The sequence below is a fragment of the Esox lucius genome, chromosome 24 (genome assembly GCF_011004845.1).
Source record: "Esox lucius isolate fEsoLuc1 chromosome 24, fEsoLuc1.pri, whole genome shotgun sequence".
NCBI lineage: Eukaryota > Metazoa > Chordata > Actinopteri > Esociformes > Esocidae > Esox > Esox lucius.
Window position 1 is genome coordinate 1,676,291 of NC_047592.1, and position 25,770 is coordinate 1,702,060.

The 25,770-nt window shown below is 46.8% G+C and overlaps 1 protein-coding gene across 3 annotated transcripts in view; it reads right to left on the reverse strand.

Moving 5' to 3' along the window:
* Window positions 1–23,043, reverse strand: part of corin (corin, serine peptidase) — a 43,777-nt gene extending 20,734 nt beyond the window's left edge. Inside the window, exons 1-5 of one of the 3 annotated variants that reach the window (XM_034290619.1) lie at window positions 22,823–23,043; window positions 20,627–20,771; window positions 17,476–17,865; window positions 5,530–5,743; window positions 360–631 (exon numbers count right to left, since the gene is read on the reverse strand). In XM_034290619.1, the coding sequence (XP_034146510.1) occupies window positions 360–631; window positions 5,530–5,743; window positions 17,476–17,865; window positions 20,627–20,771; window positions 22,823–22,888 (1,087 nt within the window). In that variant the 5' untranslated portion in view covers window positions 22,889–23,043. Of the gene's footprint in view, window positions 1–359; window positions 632–5,529; window positions 5,747–17,475; window positions 17,866–20,626; window positions 20,772–21,361; window positions 22,737–22,822 lie in introns of those variants that run through there. The other 2 variants (XM_034290618.1, XM_034290620.1) reach the window with 2 other exon arrangements.
* Between the last annotated feature and the right edge of the window lie 2,727 nt (window positions 23,044–25,770).

The window sequence follows — 25,770 nt, forward strand, 5'->3', positions numbered from 1 at the left end:
TCAGTGGAAGGATAGTGACCATGTATAGAATGATAATATGCATGAAGTGTATGTTTATTGTGTGAACAGCATCTATGTTTAATATATCTGTGTGTATATAATCATGTATGTATAGTGTGTGTATATATATGTTTAATAAACAGAATCTTTGTGTGTATACTATCTATGGGAGGTGCATAGTATCCATGCAATATATATCTATGTGTGTATAATATCTATGGCAGGTGCATAGTATCCATGCAATATATATCTAAGTGTGTATAATATATGTTGTTTGTGTAAAATCAATGCATATTATATCAATGTGTGTATAGTATCTATGTACTGTACATCTTTGGTGGGTCAGCGTTCAGACTCACATGGTTGGCCTTTAACCTGCCTGGGGGAAAAGCACCCGGGAGGGGTGGGGCTTGGAGGGCTGAGGGTTGAGCTGACCCCTGAACCTGAGCTGACCTCTGAACCTGCTGATGGAGGCTCTGTTGACCCCGGCGGAACGGACGACCTGGCGGCGTTGTTGGTGAACTGGGAGCAGCGCAGGAAGTCCGGCCATGACGCGTTAAAGAGCTGGAGAACAGGTTCACAGCCCTCCCGGGCCAACTCACAGAACGACTGACAGGGCAGGACCACACGCCTGGGGGGGGAAACAGTAGATAACACAGAACGACTGACAGGACCTCACACCTGGGGGGGGGCAGTAGATAACACAGAACGACTGACAGGACCTCACGCCTGGGGGGGGAAACAGTAGATAACACAGAACGACTGACAGGACCTCACGCCTGGGGGGGGGGGCAGTAGATAACACAGAACGACTGACAGGACCTCACGCCTGGGGGGGGAAACAGTAGATAACACAGAACGACTGACAGGACCTCACGCCTGGGGGGGGGGGCAGTAGATAACACAGAACGACTGACAGGACCTCACGCCTGGGGGGGAAACAGTAGATAACACAGAACGACTGACAGGACCTCACGCCTGGGGGGGGAAACAGTAGATAACACAGAACGACTGACAGGACCTCACGCCTGGGGGGGGGGGCAGTAGATAACACAGAACGACTGACAGGACCACAAGCCTGGGGGGGGGGCAGTAGATAACACAGAACGACTGACAGGACCTCACGCCTGGGGGGGGGGGCAGTAGATAACACAGAACGACTGACAGGACCACAAGCCTGGGGGGGGGGGCAGTAGATAACACAGAACGACTGACAGGACCACAAGCCTGGGGGGGGGGGCAGTAGATAACACAGAACGACTGACAGGACCTCACGCCTGGGGGGGGGGGCAGTAGATAACACAGAACGACTGACAGGACCACAAGCCTGGGGGGGGGGCAGTAGATAACACAGAACGACTGACAGGACCACAAGCCTGGGGGGGGGGGGGCAGTAGATAACACAGAACGACTGACAGGACCTCACGCCTGGGGGGGGGGGCAGTAGATAACACAGAACGACTGACAGGACCTCACGCCTGGGGGGGGACAGTAGATAACACAGAACGACTGACAGGACCTCACGCCTGGGGGGGGGGGGGCAGTAGATAACACAGAACGACTGACAGGACCTCACGCCTGGGGGGGGGGGCAGTAGATAACACAGAACGACTGACAGGACCTCACGCCTGGGGGGTGAACAGTAGATAACACAGAACGACTGACAGGACCTCACGCCTGGGGGGGGGCAGTAGATAACACAGAACGACTGACAGGACCTCACGCCTGGGGGGGGACAGTAGATAACACAGAACGACTGACAGGACCTCACGCCTGGGGGGGGGGGGGGGCAGTAGATAACACAGAACGACTGACAGGACCTCACGCCTGGGGGGGGGCATTAGATAACACAGAACGACTGACAGGACCTCACGCCTGGGGGGGGACAGTAGATAACACAGAACGACTGACAAGACAACATGCCTGGGGGGGGACAGTAGATAACACAGAACGACTGACAGGACAACACGCCTGGGGGGGGACAGTAGATAACACAGAGCGACTGACATGACAACACGCCTGGGGGGGGACAGTAGATAACACAGAACGACTGACAGGACCTCACGCCTGGGGGTGGGGGGCAGTAGATAACACAGAGCGACTGACAGGACAACACGCCTGGGGGGGGACAGTAGATAACACAGAGCGACTGACAGGACCACAAGCCTGGGGGGGGACAGTAGATAACACAGAGCGACTGACAGGACAACACGCCTGGGGGGGGACAGTAGATAACACAGAGCGACTGACATGACAACACGCCTGGGGGGGGACAGTAGATAACACAGAACGACTGACAGGACCTCACGCCTGGGGGGGGACAGTAGATAACACAGAACGACTGACAGGACAACACGCCTGGGGGGGGACAGTAGATAACACAGAACGACTGACAGGACCTCACGCCTGGGGGGGGACAGTAGATAACACAGAACGACTGACAGGACAACACGCCTGGGGGGGGACAGTAGATAACACAGAACGACTGACAGGACAACACGCCTGGGGGGGGACAGTAGATAACACAGAACGACTGACAGGACCACAAGCCTGGGGGGGGTGGCAGTAGATAACACAGAACGACTGACAAGACAACATGCCTGGGGGGGGACAGTAGATAACACAGAACGACTGACAGGACAGAACCAAATGCCTGGGAGGAAATCGGTAGATAAGCAGAAAGCAGCTATATCTCCATGTGTATTAATTACCTATTTACCACCATTCAGTTGTTTTGTTGCAGAAAATATTACATATAGATCCATTCATAGATCTAGAATCATATTAAGGTATAGACGGATGTACAGTAGACACACATATAGATCCATTCATAGATCTAGAATCATATTAAGGTATAGACGGATGTACAGTAGACACACATATAGATCCATTCATAGATCTAGAATCATATTAAGGTATAGACGGATGTACAGTAGACACACATATAGATACGGATATGTAGATACAGTGGGGCAAAGAAGTACTCAGTCAGCCACCAATTGTGCAAGTTCTCCCACTTAAAAAGATGAGAGGCCTGTAATTTTCATCATAGGTACACTTCAACTATGAGAGACAAAATGAGAAGAAAAGAACAAAAGTTAATCTCAATATATATATAGTTAATCTTTGTTATATACCCTTTGTTGGCAATGACAGAGGTCAAACGTTTTCTGTAAGTCTTCACAAGGTTTTCACACACTGTTGCTGGTATTTTGGCCCATTCCTCCATGCAGATTTCCTCTAGAGCAGTGATGTTTTAGGGCTGTCGTGGGCAACACAGACTTTCAACTCCCTCCAAAGATTTTCTATGGGGTTGAGATCTGGTGACTGGCTAAGCCACTCCAGGACCTTGAAATGCTTCTTACGAAGCCACTCCTTCATTGCCCGTGCTGGTGGAAGGAGGTTTTCACTCAAAATCTTCATTCTTTCCTTTACACGGATTAGTCGTCCTGGTCTCTTTGCAGAAAAACAGCCCCAAAGCATGATGTTTCCACCCCAATGTTTCACAGTAGGTATGGTGTTCTTTAGATGCAACTCAGCATTCTTTCTCCTCCAGTCATGACGAGTTGAGTTTTTACCAAAAAGTTATATTTTGGTTTCATCTGACCATATCACATTCTCCCAATCCTCTTCTGGATCATCCAAATGCTCTCTAGCAAACCCCAAATGGACCTGGACATAAGCAGGGGGATACGTCTGGCACTGCAGGATTTGAGTCCCTGGCGGCATAGTGTGTTACTGATGGTAGCCTTTGTTACTTTGGTCCCAGCTCTCTGCAGGTCATTCACTAGGTCCCCCGCGTGGTTCTGGGATTTTTGCTCACCGTTCTTGTGATCATTTTGACCCCACGGGTGAGATCTTGCGTGGAGCCCGGGATCGAGGGAGAATATCAGCGGTCTTGTATGTCTTCCATTTTCTTATAAATGCTCCCACAGTTGATTTCCTCACACCAAGCTGCTTACCTATTGCAGATTCAGTCTTCCCAGCGTGGTGCAGGTCTACAATTTTGTTTCTGGTGTCTTTGACAGCTCTATGGTCTTGGCCATGGTGGAGTTTGGAGTGTGACTGTTTGAGGTTGTGGACAGGTGTCTTTTATACTGATAACAAGTTCATACAGGTGCCATTAATACAGGTAACGATTGGAGAACAGAGGAGCCTCTTAAAGAAGAAGTTACAGGTCTGTGAGAGCCAGAAATCTTGCTTGTTTGTAAGTGACCAAATGTTTATTTTGCCGAGGAATTTACCAATAAATTCATAAAAAATCCTACAATGTGATTTTCAGAATGTTTTTAAATCCTCTCTCATCTTTTTAAGTGGGAGAATTTGCACAATTGGTGACTAACAAAATACATTGGTGACGAACCAATGTATATAAGTTCAACAGATACCAGATAAAAGATCCAGAGTATAGATATGGATGCATATAGATCCAACTGTCAATGGCTGACGCTGTAATACTGTCAAGGCCAAAGCTAGTTGGTGTACTGTTGCTGTTTTAGGGCAGCTCTCTGTGTGTGTGTGTGTGTGACTCTGTGAAGATAATTCCAGGGTGTGAGGTTGTTATTTTTGTCTTGAACAGATTCAGTAGGAGGGCGACTCTCCCCAGCCCCCCCCCCCTCATCTCCCAGGTCCCCCCATGTATCCCCTGCCCCCCCCGTCCCCCCAGCAGCTGATAATGAGGGCAGGAATGTTCAGGAGGGTCTGAAGGGGTGTTTCCTTATTTAACCCCCACACCGCCAGCAGCTGCACCATTCTGTACATTGGGGGTTAAACTTCCTAAACATGTCTCACCCCCCAGCCTTCATCAGCCCCCCCCAGCCTTCAACAGCCCCCCCCAGCCTTCATCAACCCCCACAGCCTTCATCAACCCTCCCCAGCCTTCATAAAACCCCCCCAGCCTTCATCAGCCCCCCCCCAGCCTTCATCAAAGCCCCAGCCTTCAACAGCCCCCCCCAGCCTTCAACAGCCCCCCCCAGCCTTCAACAGCCCCCCCAGCCTTCATCAACCCCCACAGCCTTCATCAACCCTCCCCAGCCTTCATAAAACCCCCCCTAGCCTTCATCAGCCTCCCCAGTCTTCATCAAATCCCCAGGCTTCAACAGCCCCCCCAGCCTTCAACAGCGCCCCCCAGCCTTCATCAACCCCCCCAGCCTTCACCAACCCCCCCAGCCTTCAACAACCCCCCCAAGCCTTCATCAGCCCCCCTCAGCCTTCATCAGCCCCCCCAGCCTTCATCATTAACCCCCCCAGTCTTCATCAAAGCCCCAGCCTTCAACAGCACATCCCAGCCTTCAACAACCACCCACAAGCCTTCATCAGTCCCCCAGTCTTCAATAGCCCCCCCAGCCTTCATCAGCCCCCCCGGTCTTCATCAGCCCCACACTCAGCCTTCATCAACCCCCATCAACTGCCCCAGCCTTCATCAGCCCCCCCAGCCTTCATCAGCCCCCCACAGCCTAACCCTAAGCTTAACCTCAGGACAAAAACAAATCTACTTGTGAGGACTGGCCACACCACCCCCTCCCCTACCTGGGTTGACCATTTTGTGGAGCGATGCATTCTGGGAGGGCCAGGGTGCAGCCAAACAGCATGATATGTCTGTAACAGCCCAGACGATGAAGGTAGGAGAAGAACTTGAGGAACATCTGGACCTCCGAGGACCTGACCACTGCTACGGCCGGGGACTGGGAGGTCAGGTTGTAGGGGAGCATGGAACACTGGGCCTCAGAGATCTCCAGACAACCTGCTGGAGGAGGGAAGGAGGAGAGAGAGACAGAGAGGGGGGAGAGACAGTGGGAAGAGAGAGGAGGGAGAGGGGAGGGAAATGGAGGGAACAGGAGGGAGACAGAGGGGAGAGAGAGAGGAGTGAGACAGTGGGGAGAGAGAGGAGGGAGACAGAGGGAAGAGAGAGGAGGGAGACAGAGGGGAGAGAGAGAGGAAGGAGAAAGAGGGGAGATGGAGAGGAGGGAGACAGAGGGAAGAGAGAGGAGGGAGACAGAGGGGAGAGAGAGAGGAAGGAGAAAGAGGGGAGAGAGAGAGGAGGGAGGCAGAGGGGAGAGAGAGAGGAGGGAGACAGAGGGGAGACAGAGAGGAGGGAGACAGAGGGGGAGAGAGAGAAGGGAGACAGAGGGGAGACAGAGAGAAGGGAGACAGAGGGGAGACAGAGAGGAGGGAGACAGAGGGGAGAGAGAGAGGAGGGAGACAGAGGGGAGAGAGAGAGAGAGGAGGGAGACAGAGGGGAGAGACAAAGAGTAAAAGATTAGAATGTGATAATAGTCATTCATATAATTTAACCCTCATTGTAAGTGGCTCTGAATGAGAACATCTGCTAAATTATCCCAATTTAAACATTTCTGGTGAAAAGCTGTCAGCTGAAGAAGGATTTATAACAAGATGATGATCACAATGCCATACAGATAGAATTGGTTTGAGGAGTTTTGGAGGTAACTTGGGTCAAATCTGAGTTGTAATGGGCGGACTGGTACAAGGAAAGGAGCTACATTGTTTACCAAGTACATTCAATGGTAACTCATCATTCTTCAGAAATAAGTGGCTCCAGGACAGGTTATGAAAGATAGTCTAACCCTCAGTAAAATTAGCTGAGTGGTGACCAATTAAATCCGACTTTGTCATCTTCACCTTTGCTGAAGGGCAGAAGGAGAGATTTTTCACATTGCCAATACAGGGACTGGATCTAACAACCGTTTAGTGACTAGTCGTATGATCTAACCCCTTGTCCCCTCCCAGTCAGACATGTCATATGTTCTAACCCCTGTTTGCCTCCCAGTCAGACATGTCATATGATCTAACCCCTTGTCCCCTCCCAGTCAGACATGTCATATGTTCTAACCCCTGTTTGCCTCCCAGTCAGTCATGTCATATGATCTAACCCCTTGTCCCCTCCCAGACAGACATGTCATATGTTCTAACCCCTGTTTGCCTCCCAGACAGACATGTCATATGATCTAACCTCAGGTTCCGTCCCAGTCAGTCATGTCATATGATTTAACCCCTGGTTCCCTCCCAGTCAGTCATGTCACATGATCTAACCTATTGTTCCCTCCCAGTCAGACATGTCATATGATCTAATCCCAGGTTCCCTCCCAGTCAGTCATGTCATATGATCTAACCCTTTGTTCCCTACCAGACAGACATGTCATATGATCTAACCCCAGGTTCCCTCCCAGTCAGACATGTCATATGATCTAACCCCAGGTTCCCTCCCAGTCAGACATGTCATATGATCTAACCCCAGGTTCCCTCCCAGTCAGACATGTCATATGATCTAACCCCAGGTTCCCTCCCAGTCAGTCATGTCATATGATCTAACCTCAGGTTCCGTCCCAGTCAGTCATGTCATATGATCTAACCCCAGGTTCCCTCCCAGTCAGACATGTCATATGATCTAATCCCAGGTTCCCTCCCAGTCAGTCATGCCATATGATCTAACCCTTTGTTCCCTACCAGACAGACATGTCATATGATCTAACCCCAGGTTCCCTCCCAGTCAGACATGTCATATGATCTAACCCCAGGTTCCCTCCCAGCCAGACATGTCATATGATCTAACCCCAGGTTCCCTCCCAGTCAGACATGTCATATCATCTAACCCCAGGTTCCCTACCAGACAGACATGTCATATGATCTAACCCCAGGTTCCCTCCCAGCCAGACATGTCATATGATCTAACCCCAGGTTCCCTCCCAGTCAGACATGTCATATGATCTAACCCCAGGTTCCCTCCCAGTCAGTCATGTCACATGATCTAACCCATTGTTCCCTCCCAGTCAGACATGTCATATGATCTAATCCCAGGTTCCCTCCCAGTCAGTCATGTCATATGATCTAACCCTTTGTTCCCTACCAGACAGACATGTCATATGATCTAACCCCAGGTTCCCTCCCAGTCAGACATGTCATATGATCTAACCCCAGGTTCCCTCCCAGTCAGACATGTCATATGATCTAACCCCAGGTTCCCTCCCAGTCAGACATGTCATATGATCTAACCCCAGGTTCCCTCCCAGTCAGTCATGTCATATGATCTAACCTCAGGTTCCGTCCCAGTCAGTCATGTCATATGATCTAACCCCAGGTTCCCTCCCAGTCAGACATGTCATATGATCTAACCCCAGGTTCCCTCCCAGTCAGTCATGCCATATGATCTAACCCTTTGTTCCCTACCAGACAGACATGTCATATGATCTAACCCCAGGTTCCCTCCCAGTCAGACATGTCATATGATCTAACCCCAGGTTCCCTCCCAGCCAGACATGTCATATGATCTAACCCCAGGTTCCCTCCCAGTCAGACATGTCATATCATCTAACCCCAGGTTCCCTACCAGACAGACATGTCATATGATCTAACCCCAGGTTCCCTCCCAGCCAGACATGTCATATGATCTAACCCCAGGTTCCCTCCCAGTCAGACATGTCATATGATCTAACCCCAGGTTCCCTACCAGACAGACATGTCATATGATCTAACCCCAGGTTCCCTCCCAGTCAGTCATGTCATATGATCCAACCCCAGGTTCCCTCCCAGTCAGACATGTCATATCATCTAACCCCAGGTTCCCTACCAGACAGACATGTCATATGATCTAACCCCAGGTTCCCTCCCAGCCAGACATGTCATATGATCTAACCCCAGGTTCCCTCCCAGTCAGACATGTCATATGATCTAACCCCAGGTTCCCTCCCAGTCAGTCATGTCATATGATCTAACCTCAGGTTCCGTCCCAGTCAGTCATGTCATATGATCTAACCCCAGGTTCCCTCCCAGTCAGACATGTCATATGATCTAACCCCAGGTTCCCTCCCAGTCAGTCATGTCATATGATCTAACCTCAGGTTCCGTCCCAGTCAGTCATGTCATATGATCTAACCCCAGGTTCCCTCCCAGTCAGACATGTCATATGATCTAATCCCAGGTTCCCTCCCAGTCAGTCATGCCATATGATCTAACCCTTTGTTCCCTACCAGACAGACATGTCATATGATCTAACCCCAGGTTCCCTCCCAGTCAGACATGTCGTATGATCTAACCCCAGGTTCCCTACCAGACAGACATGTCATATGATCTAACCCTTTGTTCCCTACCAGACAGACATGTCATATGATCTAACCCCAGGTTCCCTCCCAGTCAGTCATGTCATATGATCTAACCCCAGGTTCCCTCCCAGTCAGACATGTCATATGATCTAACCCTTTGTTCCCTACCAGACAGACATGTCATATGATCTAACCCCAGGTTCCCTCCCAGTCAGTCATGTCATATGATCTAACCCCAGGTTCCCTCCCAGTCAGACATGTCATATGATCTAACCCCAGGTTCCCTACCAGACAGACAACATATGATCTAACCCCAGGTTCCCTCCCAGTCAGTCATGTCATATGATCCAACCCCAGGTTCCCTCCCAGTCAGACATGTCATATCATCTAACCCCAGGTTCCCTACCAGACAGACATGTCATATGATCTAACCCCAGGTTCCCTCCCAGCCAGACATGTCATATGATCTAACCCCAGGTTCCCTCCCAGTCAGACATGTCATATGATCTAACCCCAGGTTCCCTCCCAGTCAGTCATGTCATATGATCCAACCCCAGGTTCCCTCCCAGCCAGACATGTCGGTATTCAGCAACACAGATGTTCTATTCTTCCGCAGTTGAACACATTAATGGTCCAATCTGTCTCTGAATTAGCATAAACACGTGTCTAATTCACGAGCAGAAGGAGACGGGGAAAAAGAGAGGTGGGAAGCAGAGCTGGACACACTTAAAATTAACTTCGATAACAATGTAACGTAGTGATAAACGCTAACGTACATTTTTACTCTCTTGACCCAGTTTTTTTTCACTCTTGACCCTTCACACAGCTTCAAGGGTTTGTGTGAGGAAGCCCAGCTACCAAAACAGTTACACTGCAAACAGTTTTCACACAGCACTTGCCATTTCAGTAACAATTATTCAGTGTAATACATTTGATGAATTACATACGAACCTTCAGGTAAAATAACCAGCCAAAATTCACACTTGTCGAGGATAACATTTGTATTACGTTCAGTAATAATTAATTTGTTCATTGATCAAGAATATCTTTAGTGTTTAATTTCGCTGATAATTATTGGATATAATACATTGGATGAATTACATAAGAAGCTGAATCTTTGGTCAAATAATCAGCCAAAATTCATAGGCCGATGATAGGATGTTTGAAATGTTGTTCCTCTTCTGATAATTTTTATGTGTAATACATTTGTTGAATTGTCGAGGATATAATTTGTATTACGTTTCAGTGGGCCTAATAATTAATTTGTTCAACGATCAAGAATATTGCTTGTATTTTATTTTGCTAATAACTATTTAATGTAATATATGTGATGAATTAAATAAGAAGCGGAATTTTCTGTAAAATAATCAGCGAAAATTCGTAGAAAGGATGTTTGATATATGGTTTCATCCTAATAAAAAATGGTAACGTGCAATACATTTATTCAATTGTCGAGTAGCTTATATCGTCTTTGTTATATTTCAATAATAGCCTAATTAATTTGTTGAATGTTCATGGAAACATTCAAATTATTTTCATTATTTCATTCAAATTCTACCATCTGATCTTTTAATCGGCCATTCATCCATTTAGGTCATTAATTGTTAGGGGTGATTAGCGGCTGCCTGGGTACCAATGCCAAGTGGTGTGTGCTTGTGGCACAGGTAGGAATACACTGTATAAAATGTAGGTAGGAATACACTGTAAAAAACTAAACCCAATAAAAGTTTTTTTTATTGGGTTTAGTTGCTGCATTAAGGATTAATCTCATGGTAGCTAGATGAGACATCACATAACCCAGTAATGAAGTACACGTTACTCAATAAAATACCTATCAGCAAAATGTCATATGAAGCTTGGAAATGGAAACTGCTGAACCTGCATTAGGGGGAATCTGGTTCCATCACTGGGCTGCCAGGATAGAGAGAAGTTTGGATGTAGGAGCTCAGGTGAGGATGGAGGGTTTGAAGGTAGAGAGGGACTGGACACTTTTCTGCTCCATAGACAAGAACAAAGGCCTTGTAGTGGATGAAAGATTCAGCTGGAGATCAGTGGAGTGAAAGAAGGAACAGGGTGACATGCGAGGTCTGAAATGAACTGTCAGGAGGAGGTCAGTGGAGTGAGAGGAGGAACAGGGTGACATGCGAGGTCTGAAATGAACTGTCAGGAGGAGGTCAGTGGAGTGAGAGGAGGAACAGGGTGACATGGGAGGTCTGAAATGAACTGTCAGGAGGAGGTCAGTGGATTGAGAGGAGGAACAGGGTGACATGGGAGGTCTGAAATGAACTGTCAGAAGGAGGTCAGTGGAGTGAGAGGAGGAACAGGGTGACATTGGAGGTCAGTGGAGTGAGAGGAGGAACAGGGTGACATGGGAGGTCTGAAATGAACTGTCAGAAGGAGGTCAGGAGGAGTCTGGAGGAGACAGGAGGAGCCTGGAGGAGACAGGAGGAGTTAGGAGAAGACACGAGGAGACAGGAGGAGTTAAGAGGAGTCTTGCCAGGAAGGATTCTTCTCTGCATGTAAAGGTCATTCATCGTCTCGATTCATTGTCATTCCCCTCTTGTCAAAGTCACAAAGAGAGAGACCAAGAGAAATGGAGAGAAAGGGAGACATGGAGTGAGGGAGGGAGTGAGTGAGGCAGGGAGTGAGGGAGGGGGAAAGATGATAAAGGGAGACTGAGAGAGAAAAGAAACTAAGCAGAGAAAGAAAAGAAGAATGAAAAGAGTTAACATACTAAATGATTTATCTTTATGGCCTTTGGATGGAGAACGCCCCCCACCCTCCCTTTTTAACAATCCCTCTCTCCCTCCCTCCTCCATAGTCTCTCTCTCCCTCCCTCCTCCACAGTCTCTCTCTCCCTCCCTCCTCCACACCCCCTCTCCCCCTCCCTCCTCCACACCCCCACTCTCCATCACTCACTCCTGTTAGCCTTAAGGACAGAGTGTGTATCAGAATACGCTCTTTGTCCCATGGTGATAGAGGACACAGACAGCAAAGGTAATGTGCCCATGCACACACCCAAACACACCCACACACACCCACAGAGACACACCCACACACCCACAGAGACACACCCACACACACCCACAGAGACACACCCACAGAGACACACCCACACACACCCACAGAGACACACCCACACACACCCACAGAGACACACCCACACACCCACAGAGACACACCCACACACACCCACAGAGACACACCCACACACCCACAGAGACACACCCACACACACCCACAGAGACACACCCACACAAACACACAGGTCCCGCGATCGAGCCTTGTCACAGTCAAAACAAATTATTCATTAGAATTTTTTCAGAATAGACAGAAATGTTGCTTGCTTAATCTGTGTCTGCGAAACCGGCCCTTTAAGGTTATATTGTGATTGTGGGTATTTCTGAAGTATGCATCAGTGCAATATAATATAGATCACAACTCCTTGGGCAGTAAAAGAGGAGAGTTTTCCACAATTCTCTCGTCTTTTCACATGAAAAAGTCAGTTATCGTCACCTACATTGATAGTTATTGTATCAATGTCATTCACGAACAATAGAGAAAGGAACGTTGTTGTGCCATTAAATAAAATAGCTTTGAGACTGTATAAAGTTAATATACAGTCTCGCTAGCAATTGCTCAATTGTTATGGCTATTCCAGTTAGTAAATTAGTAGATAATAGTAAAATGATTACTGGCTAATAAGCAATTAAAACGTCCAGTGGCAAAAGCCATACATTTCATAGATGCTATTTGTGGTGGAGAACTTAATAAGAAACGGTAGTCAGTTTATCACAATGCTGAATGGCGTCTAACGAAATATTAAAACTTGGCGTGATGTTAATGCATGACAAAATGATCTAATGTCGAAAAGCTATACCAACACTAAGCATACAGAGGATATAAAAAGTCTACACACGCCTGTTAAAATGTCAGATTCTTGTGATGTAAAAGAATAAGACAAAGATAAATCATGTCAGAACTTTTTCCACCTTTAATGTGACCTATTACGTGAACAATTCAATTGCAAAACAAACTGAAATATTTGAGGGGGTCAAATTTAAAATTTAAAACTCACAATAACCTGGTTGCATAAGTGTGCACACCCTTAAACTAATACTTTGTTGAAGCACCTTATAATTTGAATACAGCACTCAGTCTTTTTGGGTAGGAGTCTATTAGCATGGCACATCTTGACGTGGCAATACATGCCCACTCTTCTTTGCAAAAGCGCTCCAAATCTGTCAGATTGTGAGGACATTTCCTGTGCACAGCCCTCTTCAGATCACCCCACAGATGTTCAATTGGATTCAGGTCTGGGCTCTGGCTGGGCCATTACAAAACATGAATCTTCTTCTGGTGAAGCTATCCTGTTGTGGATTTGGATGTGTGCTTTGAGTCATTGTCTTGCTGAATGGTGAACGTCCTCTTCATCTTCCTAACGGTATTTGCCTGGTATTCAGAACTGTTCATAATTCCCTCCACCCTGACTAAGGCCCGTTTCCAGCTGAAGAAAAACAGCCCCAAAGCATGATGCTGCCACCACCATGCTTCACCGTGGATATGGTGTTCTTTGGGTGATGTGCAGTGTTGTTTTTGCGCCAAACATAACTTTTGGAATTATGGCCAAAAAGTTTAACCTTGGTCAGACCATAACACATTTTCCCATGTGCCTTTGGGAGAATTTATGTTTGTTTTTGCACACTTCAGCCGGGCTTGGATGTTTTTCTTTGTAAGAAAAGGCTTCCGTCTTGCCACCCAACCCCATAGCCCATTCATATGAAGCATACATGAGATTCTTGCCACATGTAGCATGCAGCCAGTCCTTGCCAGAAATTCCTGCAGTTCCTTTGATGTTGCTGTAGGCCTCTTGGAAGCCTCCCTGACCAGTTTTCTTCTTGTCTTTTCATAGATTTTGGAGGGATGTCCAGTTCTTGGTAATGTCTTTGTTGTGCCATATTTTCTCCACTTGATAATGACTGTCTTAACTGTGTTCCATGGTATATCTAATGCTTTGGAAATTCTTTTGTACCCTTCTCCTGACTGATATCTTTCAACAATGAGATCCCTCTGATTCTTTGGAAGCTCTCTGCGGACCATGGCTTTTGCTCTGAGATGCAACTAAGAAAATGTCGGCAAAATCTTACTAGAACAACTGAACTTGATCTGGGATTAATCAGAGTCACTTTAAATGATGGCAGGTGTGCAATGACATCTATTTAACATGAGTTTGAATGTGATGTAATTTTTCCCCCCTTGAATACTTCAGTTTGTTTTTCTGTAATCCACTTTATGTACAGTTTGTAGTGTATTGGTAAAGGACACAGGCTCACACATGGGAGACCCAGGTTCAAATACAGTGAGGAGAACAACATTCATGACTTCTAATTGTGGCCAGGCTAAACTAGGCTTGCCTGGTTCCTTTTCTGGTTTCTTTTTCTGGACTGGCAAAGTTAAATTGAATCAATCTACCCACAAAACTAAGAACTTCACTTCCAATTAATGTGACAATGGGCTTGCTCCTACTTACCTTGCTGAAATGATCCAGCCATACATACCTACACGTAACCTTAGATCTCAAGATGTAGGCCTTTTAATTTTCTCTTAATTATTTACCTCTCTCCATGCCTCCTCCACACCCCCTCTCTCCAATTACATTTTAAGTAATTTTTTTATTACTTAAAAATCATACAACGTGATTTTCTGGACTTTGGATTCAGTCACTCACAGTTGAAGAGTACCTATGATAAAAATTACAGACTTCCACATGCTTTGTAAGTGGGAAAACCTGCAAAATCGACAATGTATCAAATACTTGTTCTCCCCACTTTACATGATGATGTGCTGACCTCAATGACATACAGTGGGGAGAACAAGTATTTGATACACTGACGTTTTTGCAGGTTTTCATACTTACAAAGCATGTAGAGGACTGTAATTTTTATCATAGGTACTCTTCAACTGTGAGTGACGGAATCTAAAACATAAATCCAGAAAATAACATTGTATGATTTTTTATAATGAATTTGCATGTATTACATGACATAGGTATTTGATCACCTACCAACCAGTAAGAATTCCGTCTCTCACAGACCTGTTAGTTTTTCTTTAAGAAGCCCTCCTGTTCTCCACTCATTATCTGTATTAACTGCACCTGTTTGAACTCGTTACCTGTATAAAAGACACCTGTCCACACACTCAATCAAACAGACTCCAAACTCTCCACAATGGCCAAGACCAGAGAGCTGTGTAAGGACATCAGGGATAAAATTGTAGACCTGCACAAGGCTGGGATGGGCTACAGGACAATAGGCAAGCAGCTTGGTGAGAAGGCAACAACTGTTGGCGCAATTATTAGAAAATGGAAGAAGTTCAAGATGATGGTCAATCTCCCTCGGTCTAGGGCTCCATGCAAGAACTCACCTCGTGGGGCATCAATGATCATGAGGAAGGTGAGGGATCAGCCCAGAACTACACGGCAGGACCTGGTCACTGACCTGAAGAGAGCTGGGACCACAGTCTCAAAGAAAACCATTAGTTCCACATTATGCAGTCATGGATTAAAATCCTGCCGCGCACACAAGGTCGCCCTGCTCAAGCCAGCGCATGTCCAGGCCCGTCTGAAGTTTGCCAATGACCATCTGGATGATCCAGAGGAGGAATGGGAGAAGGTCATGTGATCTGATGAGACAAAAATAGAGCTTTTTGCTCTAAACTCCACTCGCTGTCTTTGGAGGAAGAAGAAGGATGAGTACAACCCCAAGAACACCATCCCAACCGTGAAGCATGGAGGTGGAAATATCATTCTTTGGGGATGCTTTTCTACAAAGGGGACAGGACGACTGCACCGTATTGAGGGGAGGATGTATGGGGCCATGTATCGCGAGATCCTGGCCAACAACCTCCTTCTTTCAGTAAGAGCATTGAAGATGGGTCGTGGCTGGGGCTTCCAGCATGACAACGACCCAAAACACACAGCCAAGGCAACTAAGGAGTGGCTCCATAAGAAGCATCTCAAGGTCCTGGAGTGGCCTAGCCAGTCTCCAGACCCGAACCCAATAGAAAATCTTTGGAGGCAGCTGAAAGTCCGTGTTGCCCAGCGACAGCCCCGAAACCTGAACGATCTGGAGAAGGTCTGTATGGAGGAGTGGGCCAAAATCCCTGTTGCAGTGTGCGCAAACCTGGTCAAGAACTACAGGAAACGTATTATCTCTGTAATTGCAAACAAAGGTTTCTGTACCAAATATTAAGTTCTGCTTTTCTGAAGTATCAAATACTTAAGTCATACAATAAAATGCAAATTAATTAATTAGAAAATCATACAATGTGATTTTCTAGATTATTGTTTTAGATTCTGTCCCTCAAAGTTGAAGAGAACCTATGATAAAAATTACAGACTTCTACATGCTTTGTGAGTGGGAAAACCTGCAAAATCAGCAGTCTATCAAATCCTTGTTCTCCCCACTTTACATGTATATGATGACTTGCTGACCTCCTCAATGACATACATGCATGTGACCCGCTGACCTCCTCAATGACATACATGTATATGATGACCCGCTGACCTCCTCAATGACATACATGTATATGATGACCCGCTGACCTCCTCACTGACATACATGTATATGATGACCCCCTGACCTCAATGACATACATGTATATGATGACCCGCTGACCTCCTCAATGACATACATGTATATGATGACCCGCTGACCTCCTCAATGACATACATGTATATGATGACCCGCTGACCTCCTCAATGACATACATGTATATGATGACCCGCTGACCTCCTCAATGACATACATGTATATGATGACCCGCTGACCTCCTCAATGACATACATGTATATGATGACCCGCTGACCTCCTCAATGACATACATGTATATGATGACCCGCTGACCTCCTCACTGACATACATGTATATGATGACCCCCTGACCTCAATGACATACATGTATATGATGACCCGCTGACCTCCTCAATGACATACATGTATATGATGACCCGCTGACCTCCTCAATGACATACATGTATATGATGACCCCCTGACCTCAATGACATACATGTAAATGATGACCCCCTGACCTCAATGACATACATGTATATGATGACCCGCTGACCTCAATGACATACATGTATATGACCCGTTTACCTCCTCAATGACATCCATGTATATGAGGAAAATGTCCCTGTCAGCCACATCTTGCGTATGCTAATTTTTGGCGTTTGGAGAGTGTAAGCTGCCACAGTGCTTTGCTGTCATCACAGACCAATCTGGACTGAACAGATTTAAAATGGTACAGTAACGTTGCTCATGGCTGGGAGTAGAATAGGGGTATATTCTGTAAACACGGGGACAACCACATCCATAATGGAGAGACCTGGGGCTGGGGGGGAGGCGGGAGGATTGTCTTACCCTGGTGAGAGGTGGGACTTGAAGGGTCCTGGGTGGTGCTGATTGGCCAGGGGCTGCTTAGTAATAGTATGGAAGTCACCCAGTCAGGAGGGGCCATGTAAACAGTGGTGGGGGGAGAAGTTGACGAGGAAGAGGAGGAAGAGGAGCGTGCGGTCACAGTACTGTCAGTGTGCAGTTCCCACTCAGATTGATTTAAGTTGCGTTTGCGCTCCAGATGGTCTGCGGACCCGGGCATATCCCCGTTGCCAGGGAGACGGGGTCCGGGGGTGTCAGGGTTAACGGGAGGGGTCCCGGTAAGCGGCGTGTCCGTGGAGAGAGGGAATGCCGAACTGGAAAGAGCGTCCGGCTCTCCTGACTCCGTTCCTAAAAAAACACCATTCCCAAAGATTCCTGCAACAAAACACACAGATGATGACTCAACTCCAGAGTGTGTGTCTGTGTGTGTGTGTGTGTGTGTGTGTGTGAGAGACATCCGTAGGAGTTGTATGACGCAGGAAGGCACAACACACAAAGGAATGAATAACAACAGACACTGCCTATGACACACACACACACACACACACACAACCAAACACACACAAACCCCTACACACACACACACACACACACACACACACACACAACCAAACACACACAAACCCCTACACACACACACACTTACACACACACACACACACACACACACAACCAAACACACAACCAAACACACACACACACTTACACACACACACACACACACACACACAACCAAACACACAACCAAACACACACACACACACACACACACACATACACATACACACACACACATAACCAAACACACACTTAAGCAAACACACACTTAAGCAAACACACACACACACAGAGAAAACAATGACAGCGGGACAGGGAGACACAAAGGAGGACCAGAGAAGAAGAGGAATGCACTAAAATGACCAGATGCTGCTGTGTCCATGTGTACAAAAGCCCTCAGGCAACAGATCAGTTTAAGTGCTTTGTGTTTCATTACCTTAGAAGTAATCCCCACCCCCAAGACCCCCCCCCACCCCCAAGACCCCCCCCACCCCCAAGACCCCCCCCCACCCCCAAGACCTGGCCAAGAACCCCCCCACCACCCCCAAGACCTGGCCAAGAACCCCCCCACCACCCCCAAGACCTGGCCAGGAACCCCCCCACCACCCCCAAGACCTGGCCAGGAACCCCCCCAAGACCTGGCCAGGAACCCCCCCACCACCCCCAAGACCTGGCCAGGAACCCCCCCAAGACCTGGCCAGGAACCCCCCCAAGACCTGGCCAAGAACCCCCCCACCACCCCCAAGACCTGGCCAAGAACCCCCCCACCACCCCCAGACCTGGCCAAGAACCCCCCCACCACCCCCAAGACCTGGCCAGGAACCCCCCCACCACCCCCAAGACCTGGCCAAGAACCCCCCCACCCCCCCCAAGACCTGGCCAAGAACCCCCCCACCACCCCCAAGACCTGGCCAAGAACCCCCCCACCACCCCCAAGACCTGGCCAGGAACCCCCCCAAGACCTGGCCAGGAACCCCCCCCACCACCCCCAAGACCTGGCCAAGAACCCCCCCACCACCCCCAAGACCTGGCCAGGAACCCCCCCAAGACCTGGCCAGGAACCCCCCCACCACCCCCAAGACCTGGCCAAGAACCCCCCCACCACCCCCAAGACCTGGCCAGGAACCCCCCCAAGACCTGGCCAGGAACCCCACCACCACCCCCAAGACCTGGCCAAGAACCCCCCCACCACCCCCAAGACCTGGCCAGGAACCCCCCCCACCACCCCCAGGCACTCAGTAGGTTCTTATCACTACACAAACTGCTTCAGACGTAGATTACTGATATTTGGTGAAATTAGGTTCTCGTGGGTTCCGTCCATTCAGTCAGAGAACCAAGTCGAACAGACGATCTGTGTTCTGCGTCAAGGATTGTTATCGGGGTTTAATGACCAATTATTTCATTATAAGGGAATCAACATACATTCTGCATGGCCCAGTTTTAATACATGACCTCTACATACATTCTGCATGGCCCAGTTTTAATACATGACCTCTACATACATTCTGCATGACCCAGTTTTAACACATGACCTCTACATACATTCTGCATGGCCCAGTATTAATACATGACCTCTACATACATTCTGCAAGGCCCAGTTTTAATACATGACCTCTACATACATTCTGCAAGGCCCAGTTTTAATACATGACCTCTACATACATTCTGCATGGCCCAGTTTTAATACATGACCTCTACATACATTCTGCATGGCCCAGTTTTAATACATGACCTCTACATACATTCTGCATGGCCCAGTTTTAATACATGACCTCTACATACATTCTGTAAGGCCCAGTTTTAATACATGACCTCTACATACATTCTGCAAGGCCCAGTTTTAATACATGACCTCTACATACATTCTGCAAGGCCCAGTTTTAATACATGACCTCTACATACATTCTGCATGACCCAGTTTTAATACATGACCATCTGGCTCAACACAGGAAGCTTCTGCATCCCTGAAATGTTTTACCACTTTGTTTATTATGATTGTTGTATTTGTAAACAACTAATACATGTCTGATTATGATAAAGACAGCATTCATGTCAGCTAAGTTACGTTACTGGTTAAAATGATTAATTCATTATTTATTTAACCATCTGTGTCGTGGCTTCTGTATTTTCAATCATTTATCTAGTCATCCGTGTCAAGGGCCTGTTTATAAATACATGTTATTTGTTTATTATTTATTTTTCTGAATCTCTGATTGGCTGTGAGTCATAGTGCTGTGGTTACATAATGACATTCGCAGAATCTTTCCCTTCAAAGATTTGAACAACGGAGACCACTGACTCCCTTGTCTTTCCTTTGTCTTCATAGTCTCATTTATTTCTTCTCTCAGTCCCCTTTCTCTTTCTTTGTTCTCTCACTCTTTGTTTCTGTCTGACATCTGTTTCATGAAGACATCACTATTGTGTCTCTTCTGTGTGTGTGTGTGTGTGTGTGTGTGTATTGAGGTGTGTGTGTAGGACTCAATCACCCTTATGGACTTTTCTAGCGGAACCTTATCTCCATGGAAGCATCTGGCCGTTCCGGTAAGTAAGTGTGAATTTGTGTCCGTGTGTGTGTTACCTGAAAGGACCAGAGGAATCACCAGCACACAGGTCAGCAGACTGAGCACAGGAATGAGGATGAGGAGGAGAAGACGAAGATACCTCTTGGAGATGGTCATCTTCTGAGGACAAGCATCGCCCATGGCCCTGTTCTCATCAGTACACTGACACACACACACACACACACACACGCACACACACACACGCACGCACACACGCACGCACACACACACACACACACACACACACACGCACACAGAAAAAATAGAGGTGAGACAGAGCAAGACAGATTGAGAGAGAGGGAAGGACAGAGAAAGGTGAGAAGACAGGGGCAGATAGATCAAACCTTCACGTAAAGCTAAGAACCATATCATCTACCCTGCAAACACCAACATCAAGCCTTCCAAAAGGCAGCCCAAAGAGCTGCACGGTCCCTCAATCTAAAATCCCGGTTACACAGACTCAAAAGCAGTCATCAACTTAATGTTCATTTAGCCGAGAGCACCACACGAAATACAAAACAAAAAACGCAACCGACAAAGCACATGATTAATGTATTGTACAGGCCGTATTGAACACACACAGGATACAGCACTTAAAGCTGAGAGTAGGTTAACCTGCGGTTAAATTACTTATCCACAACAAACGCAGGCTACAGTAACGGCGCTGTATTATACCGTACCAGACTTCGTTCAGCCCTTTTCAGTTCTATTCCCTAGTGCTTTTTAATAGCCTGCGTCTCAATTAACCTTACCTGATTCCTATTGATGTTTCCGTTAGAAGAGTTTCAGGCGAGCGTGGTCTGTTCTCCGTTAACCACGAGATCCCGGGAAAGTGACATGTCAGAAGCTTACAAAATAAATACTTTACCGGGAGACACACGACATGATCACCACTTCAGTGGGAGATAGCGAGAATGAGACACACACACACACACACACACACATAAACACACACGCACATTTTCTGTCTCCTCTGCACAGGGTCCTATAGCGCGTTGTTCCACCATGCGCTCAAACAGAACACAATAATTTCTCACCGAAATAAAAAATAAAAGCTAGGCCTTCACTTCACAATAACAATATGTGCCATTACGTCCAATTGGAAACGTGACAGTTATTTAGCGGTCACCGTTTAAATCCACATTGTCAATTTAAACCGTTTAAGTAATATAAAACCACCGGACTAACGGTCTGTAGAGAGTGAACAGCGACCCTCCGACCCAACGTCAGTAGAGATATGATATCCCGGTGATCGGGGAAACCTCCCTTCCCGGTAAGAACGAGGGGGACGGTGACTCTGGTGGACGTTTTTTCCACTGACGGCTGCAGCATTAGGGACCAGGCGTCACTCCCGGCCCATGCTGAGGGTTCGGTCTCTGTCTGTGCGTGTATTTTTAACCGCGAGATATTTTTCGCTTCAGACTTTCCATTCAGCCAGCCACTGTCTGCGTCCACGCGGTGCAGAACGAGGGAATCTGAACTCTCCACTCGAACAGAAGGGTATTTTTAGAGAGAAAGAGGAGAGTGTGACTGTGTGTCGGCCTCCCACACGGTGGAGCGCGAGCAGTGGAAACGAGACGCGTCCAGTCTGTATAGCTTGAGGAAAGGGTAGAAGGGGTTCACACCTCTACCGCTTAAAAATAGGAGCGGTGCGTCCAGCGCGCGCACGGTACAGCCTAACGCGAGTCCATTAGTTAAGCGGGCTGCCGGGAGATTTCCGTTGGATTAAAGAGTCTCCTGTGAGAACTTACCGACTCACAGGCAATAGGAACCAGCCTCGCTGAGGAATGTGGCCACAAGTGTGTGTGGCTTTCTAGCCTATACAAGTGAGGTGTGTGTTTGTTGTTCTACGTGTGTTTGTTGTTCTACGTGTGTTTCAGCAATTTAGCTGCATTTATTGCAACCTTTTCCGGTGTAAGTGCTTATAACTGTATTATAATTGCTTATAACTAAATAACCCATGAGAGCAACTGCTAGAAGTTAATGTGTGGCTTTGACCAGCCTATTAAAATAGCCTAATTGGTCATGGAACGCAAACAGTGTAAGATTACATAAACAAATGCAAAGCTGGTGAAAAAACAGAATAACATAAAATAAACATACATTTCTGCATAAAAAGAATCGTGAGAGAAAAGGGGTAAAGCGGATGAATAGAAGAAGGCATTGAGAAAGGGTAGAGAGCTAAGACAGAAGAGGTGTCCGTTTCTTCTTACCCCGGAGCCACTGAACGTGACGCTCGGGACCGGGCACTGCTCTCCGATGTCTCCTGGGGATAACATGATGTGGACGGACTGTTCGGACACCTGCGTTAACTCGCCTCGCGCTTTCTCACAAGTCAAACAACACGCGCATCTCTCTTCCCCCGTAGCCCGGTAAATCGCCGTTAGTCTCGCGCTCTGGGTGACTCCGACGGGAAAGACTCATGATAGAACCGGGAGGTCCATCATGACCCAGGACTCCTCCCACAACGCACATTGACTCTCCCTCTTGCAACAGTTCAAATACTACTGTTGTTGTTATTCTGCAGTTCTCAGATCTGAAGAGAGAAACCGATCTGAACTGCTCCTCCTGCACAGTCCATCGACACAGCGGTACTCCCAAGGCCACCCTGACACGATCTATCCTACACCAAACCTAACTTTAGCCTAATATCAATAACTTTTACACCTAAAAGTAACCGGATCCTAACAACTGATGCCTAAACCTAGCCTGTCTAACCCTAAATGTAGCCCCAAATGAGGACTGGCCAAATTACCTAACCTCACGCGACTTCCCTTGTTTTCCTATCATAGTGAGGACCTTAGGTCCATGGTAATTAAGTGGTGATGGGTCCCGACAAACACAGAAAAACTCTCAATAGGTTTCTGTTTTACTATGACCACTGAAGTTTATCCCAGAAATTAATCTTCTCTATCACCTAGCTTAAAACATATTAACCATCTCTAACCAGAACGACCAAAGTAATATGACTAAGCAGACCCTTGACCTTTCACCTAACCCTAACAGGTAATGCATAAGGCTAAAAGTAACCCCAATTTTAGCACTATGCCCAATTGTACATTTGACAGTCATGCTCATAAGTTTGCATACCCTGGCAGAAATTGTGATTTTTTTTTGCATTGATTATGAAAATATGACTGATCATGCAAAAAAGCAGTATTTTATTTAAGGATAGTGATCATATGAACCCATTTATTATCACATAGTTGTTTGTCTCCTTTTTAAATAATAATGACGATAGAAATCACTCAAATGGCTCTGATCAAAAGTTTACATACCCTTGAATGTCTGGCCTTGTTACAGACACACAAAGTGACACACAGAGGTGAAATGACAATTAAAGTTGAATTTCCCACACCTGTGGCTTTTTAATTGCAATTAGTGTCTGTGTATAAATAGTCAGTTTGTTAGCTCCCACGTAGATGTACTGAGCAGGCTAGATACTGAGCCATGGGGAGCAGAAAATAACTATCAAAAAAGACCTGCGTAACAAGGTAAAGGAACTTTATGAAGATGCACAAGGATATAAAAAGATATCCAAAGCCTTGCCCGTCAGTACTCAGTATTCAAACTTCTTATTAAAAAGTGGAAAGTTCAGGGCTCTCTTTATGCCAAGGTCAGGTAAACCAAGAAAGATTTCGGCCAAAACTATTGTTCGGCATACAAAACCCACAGGTAACCTCAGGAGAAATACAAGCTGCTCTGGAAAAAGACGGTGTGGTTGTTCCAATGAGCACAATATGACAACACTTGAACAAAAATGAGCTGCATGGTCGAGTTGCCAGAAAGAAGCCTTTACTGCGCCAACGCCACAAAAAAGCCAGGTTACAATATGTCAAACAACACCTTGACACGCCTCACAGCTTCTGGCACACTGTCATTTGGAGTGATGAGAAAAAAATAAAGCATTATTATCACAACCATCAGCGCTATGTTTGGAGCAGGGTCAACAAGGCCTATAGTGAACAGAATACCATCCCCACTGTGAAGCATGGTGGTGGCTCACTGATGGGGGGGGGGGTGTGTGAGCTCTACAGCCACAGGGAATCTTGTGAATCTTGATGGCAAGATGAATGCAGCACGTTATCAGAAATACTGGCAGACAATTTGCATGCTTCTGCATAAAGCTGCGCATGAGACGCTCTTGGACTTTCCAGCACGACAATGACCCTAAGCACAAGGCCAAGTTGACCCTCCAGTGGTTACAGCAGAAAAAGGTGAAGGTTCTGGAGTGGCCATCACAGTCTCCTGACCTTAATATCATTGAGCCACTCTAGGGAGATCTCAAAAGTGTGGTTCATGCAAGATGACCAAAGATTTTTGCATGACCTGGAGGCATTTTGCCAAGATGAATGGGCAGCTATACCACCTGCAAGAATACTGGGCCTCATAGACAACTATTACAAAAGTCTGCATGCTGTCATTGATGCTAAAGGGTGCAATACACAGTATTAAGAACTAAGGGTATGCAGACTTTTGAACAGGGGTAATTCAAATTTTTTCTTTGTTGCCATGTTTTGTTTTATAATTGTGCCATTCTGTTGTGACCTACAGTTGAATATGAATCCCATAAGAAATCAAAGACGTGTTTGCCTGCTCACTCACGTTTTCCTTAAAAATGTTACATATATTACCAATACTCCAAGGGTATGCAAACTTTTGAGCACAACTGTATTTCCTGAACCTAACTTCTGAGCCGGAAATCTCTCTAGTGGGTGCCGGCCAAGGAATCCTGTGGATATTTACCATGTTTTATCATCTTTGTGCCAAATGTCCTCACTCTGAATTATTTTCCATGTTTTCACACTGTGTTTTGAACAGTAATCAATGTTCAGACGTGTTCATTATTATAATTACAATCTTTACAGCTGACAGAGGCTTCTGCTCAAAAAGGTTGTGAGACAGTGTGTGTGTGCGTGTGTATGTGTGTGTATGTGTGAACAGGTAGGGACACCATGCAAAGCCCCAATTACCAGCCAGGGTCACACTAGGGCACCCACAAATACACACACATGGCCTCAAACAATCTTTGTGTGTGTGTGTCCATCTGTCTGTCTGTCTGTGTGTGTGTGTGTGTGTGTCTGTCCCACCTCAGGTTTGCAACCACAAACATCATTGAGCATCAACCATCATTAACGTCAGAAGAGAAATCCAAACCCCA